Genomic DNA, 13814 nt, shown 5'->3' on the forward strand with positions numbered 1-13814 from the left:
TATATATATATATATATATATATATATATATATATATATATATATATATATATATATATATATATTAATTTTGAGCTACTAACACATAATCTTTTGTAAGGTATGGTTAATAAAGTCTATAGTCTTTATTAACCTCGTCCATAGGTATGTGCAGGTCGAGGCCATCCTGCTCCATACCTTACAAAAGATTATGTGTTAGTAGCTCAAAAAAATCAAGACTAATCTATTATTTTATTTATTCCACGTTTTATTCAGTACACTTTTTTATTTAAACAAAATTAGTTTTAATGAGTGTTTGTCGTACTTTGATAATGACTGTAGTGTAATCAAGGTCAGTGTATAACTCCGCGTTCCAAAAAACAAATCGCTGATCAAATAATCATTTTTATTTTTTTTAATCAGAATATCGTTCTGTAACAAAGAGTCGAGCGTTATTAATTACAATTTTAATAATATTGAATTGCAAATCTTAAAGTTTCATAATATCAATATGACATTAAGTTGTTATATACAAGGAACTACATTTGTTTACAACGTAGCCTAACATCACACACAATTCACTTTCGATATCAAACTATCAACTCGATCACGAGGTGCACACTATTTGCTTCTTTGTTATAATACGTGGTTATTTCGTGACGAAATAACAAAGATAACTTGGATTTAAGCTAAGTGTAAACATTAACATTTTGAATGTGGAAAGTGGCACCAAAGAATTGTGAGGCAAAGTTGTTCAAACAAGAGAACCATTTACTGGTGAAGTGACTGGGTGGGGCGAACATCAAGAACAACTTGTCCGACGGTAGACAATGGTTGTATAGACTGCATTTCGGCCATAGTTTCAGTGCGTGAAGGTGAACAAGAGGAAGCTGTTGGATTGTTACTGGACTGAGCAAGAATGTTTGAACACTTTTGCTGCTGTTCAACAGATATGTTGGAATAATTGGTTATGGACTGGACATTTATGTGCCCTGTTATGACCATGGTTTCAGTGGGTGGAATGTTTGCATTTCGAAGTTTTTGGACCAGGAATTTTCGAACTGAGTGGTTCGTAATTCTCTTGTGCTTGGTAAAGCCGGCGTCTTTTGCCATGGCCTTCAGCATCTGACCTAGCTTGTTGACACCCAATTGTTGACGCAAGAACCAGTGGGATGCTGTGTCATTTGTGCGTATTGCCAGGTAGAAAGGGTGCTAACTTGAAGAAAAATCAGATGGACGCATATCCGAGTACAGCTTGTAAATTAACACAGGATTTCTTGGTCCAGACGATTGTTTTCTACGGTCAAAGGGGAGCAACTCGAACTTACTTCTCCAAAGGGGAGAAACACCAACAGAACCTATTTGCATCATAGTGTTAAATTTACCGTATACTAGAGGCAACTTGAAAATTAAAATTGCGTCCTGTTTTAATTCACTTCTGTGCTTTTCTTATCAAGTTAACAACTGATAACATTGATATGTTATTTCTTTAATAAATCATTTCTTAAATACACAATATTATGTTACAAAAATTAAAACTAAGAAAAAAGATGGCATATTTCAATAATTTTATTACAGAAACATGAAAATGCAAAGTGAACTTAATAACAAAATATACACAGGCGTTATCACAACAATCACATGTTTAATTACGTCCATTTAGATCTACTAGTACTCAGTTTATAAACGAACATTTGGTCGTATAAGAAATAATAAAGGTCGCCGTGGTGTAATGGATATGGTGTCCGCCTAGCGACCGGGAGGTTACGGGTTCGATCCCCACCGTGGGAGCGTTCTTTAGATCTCCCCCAAAGACACCAAGTACTGGTTCTAGGCCTAGGAAACGGACTCGAGAGCATTTATAAAAGCCTTAGGCTTTCGCTGCAATCGAGCTAAAATAAATAGGTTTAAATTAAACTAAACTAAGAAATAATAACCATTCATACTAATATTAATAATAAGCAAAAATGTGATATGATGCTTATGGTATTAGGTATTTACTCTTGATCATGTTTTGGGAGTTGCATTTTTCTACTTAGTACAATTATTATGCTGATATTGGATGTGATGATACTAGATTATGATTTTGCCAATGAAACCATTTCAATCCCATTTGTTTGTATAAATAAGAATGTAAATTGCACATATACGTTAATATTGTAATACACAAATCGCACACTACATTTTGTCCTGTGAGCATGTCACAAGTAATTTTCATTTCATTAATTTGCCAAATATAAATTAACTGACAGTAAAAAGCTTTATATGCAATTAAAGAAATGAAAAGTGTCGTCAAACAGTTGAACATTTATGACAAAAGTGTTTGGTTAACAACGCATGTATGCTTCAATATTCATGTTTGTTTGAGTTTAAAACTCATAGTGGTTGCAAAAAGAAATATATAGAAATAGTCCATATGATTTCTCAATGAAAGTGACATATTGAAGAATGTATTTAGACTTATGTCTGTATTGTAATGAAATTGATATACGAACCGTGTCATGCGAAAATGATTCTTATGTCATATGCAGCCAGTTTATCTACAACTTGAACATTCACACAGTCTGGTCAGGAGCTGCCATGTCCGCTAATGAAACCACAAAACACAATAATAGCAGACACATCTGGTCTAGCGCTACGATAGCTGCATAGATTTAAGCCCTATTTTCGCATGTCACAGCTCATATGTGTTCTTACTTTATGTCATTGTGCTAATGTACAAAATCTAATGGAAATGTATGACAGTAGAATATTAATGATAATATACATACCTAACTAGGATAATTGTTCTAAAAGAAATCGCATATAGCTGTATAATGCTATTCATGGCAGCATAACAACACAATATATTGCACACATGTTTAGGGATAATATGGTAAAAAGATAGCTCTGTATGTTGGTCATTGAAATCGGTATATTTATTTACACTATTAATATTGTCCATAATAAATACAACCAGTCAAATTGCTTAAATGCTGTTTAAAAAATAAGCCATATTTTATTTTTTAGTTTATGTACTTCACATGTACATCTTTATCACTTACATTCTCTTACATTAGTCAAGAAAATCAGCATACCATAGCTTTGTAATTATACACACAATTAAATATGTATCAATGTGGAAGTTCTCAAAAGACGGTAATCTCGTATTTTATGTTGTTTTCCTTATGTCCAGTTTTTCCTGTTTCAAATAAGCACAACAGATACTTTATAAATTATAGTCGGCATTATAGACATTTATACTTTCATAACTCTAATAATTTCTTAACGTAAAATGAAAATACATGTGCTTATATTTTCTCATGTTGTAAACTACCATAGCACAAACACTTCTAGAACAGAATATGTTACCAAGAACTTAATATCTTGACACCAGCATACAAACACATGTAATAAATTGCAGGTTTAATGTCCAGAAAAGACGACGACAAATGCGTGACCTATTTAATAATTTGTCCTAAGCAACAGTATATTGTTCTTTATTGTTCTTTCAGCAATGCCAATTAAACCAGAAAGCAGATATCCCTTGGCAACCATACATTATTGTTCCTAGCAACCATTGTGCAAGTCCCTAGCAACTGCATCCAGCCTCGTTTTCAATTGGCGCCATGTTAGCTTCCTTAGGCCGCAGTTCTATATCTGAAGAATCTAGGTCAAGGAAAATGTCGGGAAATAAACATGCAGTGAAGTTGATATTCATTATATGAGAACCAGTCTTAATAAGTGTTTATAATTCCAAGAGGAAATCAAGTTCAGCCGGAAAGTGCCATCCCTGATTAGCCTGGACTGCGCAGGAGGAAAATGTCGGAAAATAATTATGTGAAGTTTATATACTGAATATGAGAATCACTCTTAAAATTATGTATTAAGTGTCATAGCAGATTGTTGCACCGACTCATCAGGGACGACACTTTCCGCTTTCATGGTATTTTTCGTTTAAAGGAAGTGTCTCCTTTTCTTAGAGGAAATCAAGTTAAGACGGAAAGTGTTGTCCCTGATTAGCCTGTGTGGACATCACCGGCTAATTGACGACAATGTTCCCACATGCATTAAACCCTATGTTCCCAGAGCATGTGTAATATATTGATTGAACTGCATAAGCAAATACCTAAAATGGAAAAGCAGTTTCACGTTCGATTGGTCAACAGGAAGTGTGAAAATCTTTGTATATATAATTATGTTTGCCATAATATTCGATGGAAAATGAACTATGATTAAAATATTGCATTACAAAATTCATGTGATTAATCAAATTATTATATGATTAGAATACTTCCATACAAAATTTCTTTGATTAATCAAATCATCATAAAATGTCACCAGACTGGCCCAGCTTTCCACCCTACCGCTTTCAACAGCACCCTGTACCTTTTGTGATCCCCGTAACTTAATTTGAGATATGTTGTTGGAAAACCGGCCATAATTTATTTGCATAAATGTCATTGCATGTTAGCCTAAGCAGTCCACACAGGCTAATACGGGAGAACACTTAACGCTTTTATGTAAGTTTCATTTAACAGAAGTATTTTCTAAACAAGAATCCAGTTGAGGCGCAAGAAGGGGTCCCAGATTAGTCTGTTGACTGCACACGCTAATCTTGAATAAGACTTTACACACATGCATTTAGCCCCATTTTCCCATAACAAGGCTCATGCAGTATACTCAATAAGGACATCCATACTAAAATGTTTCGCAAATAATAATGTACTGCCTGAGGTCTTCTTCATAAACATATCTTAGAATGAGGAGTTCCGATAAATAAGACAGTGGAGTTTACGTATTGTTTTATTTATTAAATGGTATATACATGTACATGAATATCTTAAACAATATACAGCAATATTTCGTAAGTCAACAATACAATAAATAAAGGCCACTTTGTACATTTTACAATTCACTAACATGAAAGATTCTATGCTTACTTCACGAACATAAAATATCCTAAATTAGCCAATTTAGTCACAATTAATGCTCATCTTGCAAGAATACTTATTATCAAGCATAATTATATTACCAATAAAAGAACAGTGAGGAAAATGATGAACAACATCCATACTTTGACCAACAAAAGAACAGTGAGGAAAATGATGAACAACATCCATACTTTGATTTTAAGAAAAAATCTGACAGTAACAAATGCACAGAGAAGCGTACACAAAATCATGAAACAGCAGAGAATAGCGTACACAAATTATGAAGCAGTCAACATTTTAACATGTAATCTAAGGCAATAAAAACACCTTTTACAATTAAAAATCAGCCAATCAAAACTGGCATGGGTATCTTTAGTTAATCAGCATTATTTTTGCCTTTAATTTTTTAAACAATATATATCTAGTACACATTAGAATTAAAAGAACCAATTAATGATGCATTATAAAGACTTAATTAAAGGGTTTTTGTTACTCTTAATTAAAAACATAATACCGTCAGTTTGCTAATTTGTGGATAATTTTGTTGACCTTGTCTTATTCTGATTTCTATACTACTAAATGAAGTCAGTGTTACCTTCGAATTGAAAAACAAACAAACTTAATAATAAAGTTTTTTATTGACTGAAAACAATGTGGTCTGATCCCCCCACACACATTTTAAATCTCTCCCTCTCAGTATAATATTGTGCAGATAGTGAAAGTGGACATAAGAGCATAATGACATGTTCAAATTAAGGGGAGGTTATTAAACAATTAAAAGCTTTAAAAAAAGGGGGATATCTCCCTACATGTTTTGAAACTAAGGGAAGTAAAATGTGTGCTTAATGACACCCCAACAGAATAGTAAAAGTTAAAACATGTTAGTGGTGACAACTTGTTTTCCACCAGAACATATCTTCGGGAACATTTTAAATAAATGTTTGTTAACACAGTCAACAGTCAGAGACAATAAGAAATTTATAAACTGAAAAAGTCAAACCCTTTCACACAAAACACATTTTTTGAATGTATATCCCCGCCTTTTCTCATTTATATCTATAAACCTATTAAGTTTCATGTTGAAATTTTATATTGTTTCTGAGATATAGCCCTAAAATGTTTGCAACAGACAGATTGGCTGACGGACGGACAACGCCAAAACTAAATTACTCCGCCTTTAGAGAGGGATAAAAAGGTTATATTTTTTATACAATATAATTAGCAATTTTTTTCCTAAGAGGCAAATGTCTGCATTTTAAGTACATAACAAACATAACAATTTTGATTTTAATGAAATAATGTTGGTCTGTTTCAGTTATTTATAAATATTGCCAAACAAGCATCCTATGTACATCAGTTTAACTCTTTGCATGCTGGGAAATTTGTCGTCTGCTAAAATGTCGTCTGCTGAATTTCTAAAATTAGCTTTTCTTTGATTTTTTTTCTAAGGATACTATCAAAATAGCAAACAGTTTGGATCCTGATGAGACGCCACGTTCTGTCGCGTCTCATCTGGATCCAAACTGTTTGCAAAGGCCTTTAAAATTCGGTTCCAGCACTGAAAGGGTTAAAGAAACATTACTTAAAGCCTGAAATGTGACAACTTGTTGTTCCGACCTGACAATTTAAACGTCAAAATGCAAACAAACAAACAAGCTACTCAGTTTTGTTTGAAAATGAGCCTCTCTCATCTCTTAGATGACGAGGCTTAATGATGTGAGTAACATGTCCAAAATAAGTGTGTGCAGTCCACACAAGGTATTCTGGGAGTGTGTGTGCAGTCCACACAAGGTATTCTGGGAGTGTGTGTGCAGTCCACACAAGGTATTCTGGGAGTGTGTGCAGTCCACACAAGGTATTCTGGGAGTGTGTGCAGTCCACACAAGGTATTCTGGGAGTGTGTGCAGTCCACACAAGGTATTCTGGGAGTGTGTGCAGTCCACACAAGGTATTCTGGGAGTGTGTGCAGTCCACACAAGGTATTCTGGGAGTGTGTGCAGTCCACACAAGGTATTCTGGGAGTGTGTGCAGTCCACGCAAGGTATTCTGGGATTTTTCCCTCTTTCATTAAATTTAAAGTTTAAAGGAGTTCTAAACAAAAATCAAGTCTAGGTGGAAAATTTCATACCTGATAAGCCAATGCAGACTGCACAGACTAATCTTGGATGGCACTTTACGTACATACATTTAGCCCAGGTTTCTCAAAGCGCAGCTCATATTCTCATATAAGTTATGAATATTCATGTATTATCCACGGCAGTTTTACTGCTACTACATGGACATATTGTGGTTTGAGAAAATATCTTTTTAAGACTTAAGATTGCAAAAGGGTAACATTTAAAATATGTTATTTAATGGAAATTATCTTTAAAAAAAAAAGTCCATGCTCATCATCTACTTTTTGATCTAAAGGATTAAAAAGGCCTTAATGATTGTGCCCCTAAAATCATTTTTTTTCTAAATGAAACAGTAAACATATTGCGAAACAACAAGCATGTGTAGCTACAACAAGACTTAAAAGTTAAAACAGATTGCGGCTGTTTCAATACAATGTTTTTATACATAATGCAATTATGTGTTGAAATAAGAAATCTATCTCTCATAATTAACAATTTCATCGACCAGCAAAATGCGTCTTAAACTATGTGATGGAAACTTAACTGAAAACTAATTGTGCTGTGAAAGAATAAGAAGACAAATGTAAATCAAATGTCTTGAACAAAAACAGAAATTGTTTTAAACATGGTTCAACCACTATATAATGTTCTTGAACACAATTCCTTCTGCATTAAGTAAGTCAGATCCACAGAATTGTTGTATTTCTGCTGAAAGAATGTCTTCAGCTACAACAAGACTTATAACTGATTGTGGCTGTTTCAATGCAATGCTTTCATCCATAATGCGATTATAATGTGTTGAAATTAGAAATCTATCTCATATAAATAACAGTTTCATTGACCAGCAACATGCGTCTTAAACTAGGTGATGGAAACTTAACTGAAAACTTAATGTGCTGTGAAAGAATAAGCTGATCATCTTAAACAAAAACAGAAATAGTTTTAAAGATGGTTCAACCACTATAAAATGTTCTTGAACACAATTCCTTCCGCATTTAGCAAGTCAGATCCACAGAATTGTTGTATTTCTGCTGAAAGAATGTCTTCACCTATATTTTTTGTGTGACCTCATAGTGTTTCATTTTCTATCTTAAATATTTTTATTAAATTAATATTGACATGAGTTTCATCTAAATATAACAGCATTTTAGCAAACCTCAAATTATTATACAATTTTACAACACAGTGGCATAATTTAAAACTAAAAGAAGTAACTCCCATCAGATGTGATACCAACAGAAGATACTCCTCATAGACTTTAAGCAAAGGGAGGTTAGTCCCCAAAGATTTGAAGCTAAGGGAGATAACACCCCACAGATTTGAAACTCAGGGGATGTAAATCCTACAAGCCACACAATAATCTTCCCACAATTCTCTCCCTTGCTGCAAAAGCAACCCAGTCAGTGTCACTAAAAGACAACCCAGTCAGTGTCACACAGATGAACACAACACATATCAGCAGGCACAGCCGCCCTCCTGTTGAACCGGCTCTGACGGCGTGTCCTTCAGGACAACCTCAGTCACTGGGGCAGCATTAAGGAAAATAAAACACTCAAGCTACGTGTGAAATAAAAAACACTGCATAGAAATAGCACACTAATATGAACCTTGCTCAGGGAAAACAGGGTTTAATGCTTGTGCATGTTAATATTACCAATCCAAGGGAAGTAAGCCATACTAGAATAGTATGGTTAGTCCACTTGGGTTATCTCTCTTGAATATGTTTTGCTACTCTCTAACTGGAGAAATTAGCTTTGGTTTATTAAATGGTGTTTAGAACATGTGCTTGTCAAATAAAGGTGTCTTCGTTTATTGCGTGTTTATCTAACTTTAACAGTGCATACAGTGTTGTCCCAGATTAGTTGGCACAGACCAATCAAGTTAAAAACACTTTATGCATTGGATTTTGGTTTGAAAGAGACTTTCTCTTAAAATTGTTTCCATAAAGTGGAAAGTTTTATGTCTGATTAGCCTGTGCAGGCTGCACATGCTCATCTGGGCTGACTATTTATGCACATACATAAAGCCCTGTTTGCCTAGAGGGAGGTTTATTAAGAAGAAACATTCTAATCAACATGCAAACATTAATTGATTTGGAATAGGTATAATTGAGATAACCACAATTTATACATGAAGGATGTAACCAATGGAGACTATTCACTTTATAATTAAGCATTAGGCTGTTATTCCATCTGTCCGTATCCGCATCCGCAAAAAATAGTACAAGTTGAAATGCACTGGGCTTATTCCATTCATCCGCATCCGCATCCATATATCCGCACGAGCAAAAGGTGTCCGCAAAAGAACGCTCAAATGAGCATTCTAATGCGGATGCGGACAAGATACGGACGGCATTTAGCACGATGAGAGTAGCTGTCATCTCAAAACTCAATTGAAAAACTATCGAATTCGTGAAAAATTAACCAGAATTATACAACCAACGTAGTCTTTATATCGGGACTCTGATTTTACTCCAAATGTTTGGAAAAGCATAGCCAAGGCACTAAAAAAATATGTTTCAGGTATTTACCAGTAGAGCTGCAACGATTCGATCCGATTCATCGAAAATCGATTCGAAATGCTTCGATTCGATTACGATACCAAACCTACCAAATTCGATTCGATTCTTTAAAATATATACATATATACATAAATACGTAAAGAACGCTGTATTCTGACTATTGATACGGGAAGGTGAAGGTTTTATATTTACCTGTAATTAGGACCCGCGCGATTGGTTGCTTATTACTTTAGTCATCCAATCAATAAGCGCGTTAAGGTCTACTTTCGGAAAAAGCGTCAAAATGGCTGAACAAGTTGTTTCCGACAAATTGAAATTATCAGATGCGCCTAAGTGTGGCAGTATTTTGGGTTTGGTAGCCCTACCGATAAAGCAAAGTGTAAACTGTACTTCACGGATGTGGCGTACGCAAAGTCCGGCTTAACCACTAATCTAATGCAACATGTCAAACAAAAACATAACGTTGATTTAGCAAGACTAAGAGGTCGCACAAGTGCAACTTCTGAAGTCGCGAGCCAGAAAAGTAGTTCTATTTCTGTTGGAATTTTGTTAAGTTTATCAGAGAATGTGATTTGTCCTACAGGTAACAGGTGATGCTGTCATGTCACAATGGCAGACATGCTTATTGCGGTTTTGGGTAAAAGTATTATGTGATAGTACTACCATGCAACTGATTCCAGATACGTTCTTATGATTATTTATTTATTTTTTATATTATTGTGTAATTAACACAATCTTCTAGTCAGAAGTTTTTATATTAAAATTCCTAATTTGCTTTTCTTTTTAATGTGTTTTATTGAAATCACATTTGAACAGAAATGTTAATTTTGAGGCATAAGAGTGAATATATGATAAAACTAGGTTAAAAGATGAATCGAATCGAAAAAATCGGTATCGGAGTGTCTGAAATCGAAATCGAATCGAATCGAGCTGTTGGTGAATCGTTGCAGCTCTATTTACCAGTTGTATTCTTTTACAGACTGAACGATGATTTGTACCTTATATCTACCTAAATTTATGCTTGTCTTTCATGATAATTATCTCAATTATAATTTTTAGTTTTATCCATATACACAAATAAAGATACGTTCGACATATGCGGATAAATGGAATATAGTGACCGTATTATGATTTTGCGGATACGGATGCGGATACGAATAGCTGGAATACTAGCCTTAGGATATGAAATTATGGTATGTTAAAACTTAAAATATGATACTATACAAGATGCAAAACTGAAAATGTCACAATAATGACATGTAAAGCAAAGTTCTCTGTTTGCGAATAAATGGAATATAGCGTCCGTATTAAGATTTTGCAGATACCGATATGGATAGATGGAATACTAGCCTTAGGATATGATATTAAGGTATGTTAAAACTTAAAATATGATACTATACAAGATGCAAAACTGAAAATGTCACAATAATGACATGTAATGCCAAGTTTTCTGTTTGCGGATAAATAGAATATAGCGTCCGTATTATGATTTTGCGGATACAGATGCGGATATGAATAGATGGAATACTAGCCTTAGGATATGAAATTAAGGTATGTTAAAACTTAAAATATGATACAATACATGATGCAAAACTGAAAATGTCACAATAATGACATGTAAAGCCAAGTTCTCTGTTTGCGGATAAATGGAATATAGCGTCCGTATTATGATTTTGCGGATACCGATGCGGATAGGGATAGATGGAATACTAGCCTTAGGATATGAAATTAAGGTATGTTAAAACTTAAAATATGATACTATACAAGATGCAAAAACTGAAAAGGTCACACTAATGACATGTAAAGCCAAGTTCTCTATTTACTCTGGCAAGATGCTGGAACAAATTGAGCCTCTTCCTGGGTAAACGGAGCTTAATGCATGTACATAAAGTGTCATCCCAGATTGGCATGCGCAGTCTGCACAGGCTTACCAGGGACAACACTCCATCTTAACTGGAATTTCTGTAAGAATAGCCAAAAGTTTCATCCCTGATTAGCCTGTGCGGACAACACAGGCTAATCTGGGACAACAATTTACACAAATGGATCAATCCCACTTTGCCAGAGAAAACTGCAGTAAAGCCAATTACACGTTCGCAACACTTGCACACTAACCTTTCTCCAGTTGGATGCATCCATATGTGGTTAAAACTTTAAATAATTTTATCTTCCTAATGAATGCAATGTTCTTGAAGTAAAGTCATTTAATTACAGCCAGTTACAAACACTTATTCCATTCCTTATGAAGCAAGGTATTTAATTGTATCCATATTGCAGGATATTTAATTGTATCAATATTGCAAAATATTCAATTGTATCCATATTGCAGGATATTCAATTGTATCCATATTGCAGGGTATTCAATTGTGTCCAAAATGCAAGGTATTCAATTGTGCCCATACTACAGGGTATTCAACTGCACCGATATTGCAGGTTATTAAATTATGCCCATATTGAAATGTATTCAATTGTGTTTATATTGCAAGGTATTCAATTGTGCCCTGGCTGCAGGGTATTAAAATGTGCCCATATTGCAGGTCATTAAATTATGCCAATAGTGCAGTGTGTTCAATCGTGTTTATATTGCAAGGTATTCAATTATGCCCATAATGCAGGGTATTCAATTGTGACAAAATTGCAAGGTAGTCAATTGCACCCCAATTGCAGGGTATTCAAATGCGCCAAAATTGCAGGGTATTCAATTGTGCCCAAATGCTGGACAACACCTCTACAAAGGATACTCTGGTCTTTCTTGGGCTCTTGTTGTTCCATGCCTGGTAATGCCGCAGCCACACGTCGGAATAACTGAAACATGAGTCACCCATACTGCATCAGCACAGACCATGACACTCACCATGTTTAAAATGTTTCTTCACAGTATCATATTCAATAATTTGAGCCTCAATCTGAGAAAACTAGGCTCAATGCGTGAGCGAAAAATGTCATCCAAGATTAGCCTGTGCAGTACCCAAGGCAAATCAGGAATGAAACTTTTCGCCTAGACTGGATTTTCCTTTAAAGAGACTTCCTTTTAATAAAAAAAATCCAAAAAAGCAGGAAATGTAATCCATGACTGGCCTGTGCAGACTGCATATGATAATGTGGGAGGACATTTTACGCACTTGCATTAAGCCCAGTTTTCTCAGAACATGGCTTATTTAAAATATAACACAGTCACAAAGATAGGCAAGTCAGTAAAACAAAAATTCCGGGTGATGATTGTACAAAGTCTCAAATGATTTCTGTTAGTTTGTTTCTAACTTTATATTGTGACCTTGACCCTAAATCTTGGGACTTGAATACAGTATGCATTAATCAATACCCTTGTAAATACTGCAAACTTATTTAAAAAATCCATCTTTTTCTCAAGCCAATATTTTGTCCTTTGACTTTCATCTGTGAGATTGACAAGACCTAGTGACCTGATTCTTAGGTGTGACACTCCCTCATACCTTTCTGATCACTAAGGTATTTGAAAATCCATACATGCTTGACAAAGTAAGGCTCCAGACAAAGACTTAAGTACTTTTTTTTTCAATTTTAACTTCAAAGACTGATTTTGCGTTTAAATCACATTGTATCATGGAGGTTACTTTTTAAAGGAAAATTGAAACTACCTACATTTTGACCTTGCACTTTGACCTTGACCTCAGACTAATGGACCTTGTTCTTGTGCACAACACTGTCTAATCATGCTGATAACTTATGTTGAGATATTTGAAAATCTATCTGTGTTGGACAAAGTTATATTTAGGACAAAGTGTCAATAACAAATTTTCAAAAATTGACCTTTGACCTTAAGTTGTGACTTTGACCTAGATACCTGTTTTTTGCAAGTGACACGCTGCATCCTAATGCTGATCACTTGCTGCAGGTTACATGTACATGAAAATGTTGGGCACCAGACAGTGGCAAGTACAAATTTCTAAATTTGACCTGTTAAATTAAATTCAACTTGCCCCTTGACCTAGTGACCTGGTTGATGCAGGCAGAACTCTGGCAAGTTATTTAAAAATCCATCCATGCTAGCAAGTGTTACTCCAGACAAATATTTCTCGTAGCCAGCACTCTTGAGTGTTCTCATATGGGAGGTTTTTTAAACAGGTGTACAATAATAAGTTTGCATGTTTTCAATATTTTTTTATATTCCTTACATTAATTATGTGAATAGCTATTTTAATAAAAAAAGTCAAAAACAACATGTGATATTAGTTAATTTGACAAACAACTGAACCAGGATATGGTAGCAAAACTTTTGTTGTAATATTAATAACCAAATATTAA

At 34.6% G+C, this 13814-nt stretch overlaps 1 protein-coding gene and 1 long non-coding RNA gene across 7 annotated transcripts in view; one reads left to right on the forward strand and one right to left on the reverse strand.

The window, feature by feature from the left end:
• Positions 1-1535: 1535 nt before the first annotated feature.
• Positions 1536-13814, reverse strand: part of LOC127834400 (ras-related protein Rab6) — a 30022-nt gene continuing 17743 nt past the window's right edge. The window contains exons 7-8 of one of the 2 annotated variants that reach the window (XM_052360232.1): positions 12272-12335; positions 1536-3618 (exon numbers count right to left, since the gene is read on the reverse strand). In XM_052360232.1, coding sequence (XP_052216192.1) covers positions 3551-3618; positions 12272-12335 — 132 coding nt within the window. In that variant the 3' untranslated portion in view covers positions 1536-3550. Of the gene's footprint in view, positions 3619-8080; positions 8533-12271; positions 12336-13814 lie in introns of those variants that run through there. The other variant, XM_052360231.1, reaches the window with a different exon arrangement.
• Positions 6381-7324, forward strand: LOC127834406 (uncharacterized). Of its 5 annotated transcripts, none has more exons than XR_008027917.1 (3): positions 6381-6650; positions 6717-6902; positions 6934-7324. It is a non-coding gene; the product is annotated as an uncharacterized LOC127834406 (long non-coding RNA). The 5 variants fall into 5 exon arrangements; XR_008027920.1 differs by having other exon boundaries at positions 6717-6840; XR_008027916.1 differs by having other exon boundaries at positions 6748-6902.

This window comes from Dreissena polymorpha, chromosome 6 (genome assembly GCF_020536995.1).
Source record: "Dreissena polymorpha isolate Duluth1 chromosome 6, UMN_Dpol_1.0, whole genome shotgun sequence".
Lineage (NCBI taxonomy): Eukaryota > Metazoa > Mollusca > Bivalvia > Myida > Dreissenidae > Dreissena > Dreissena polymorpha.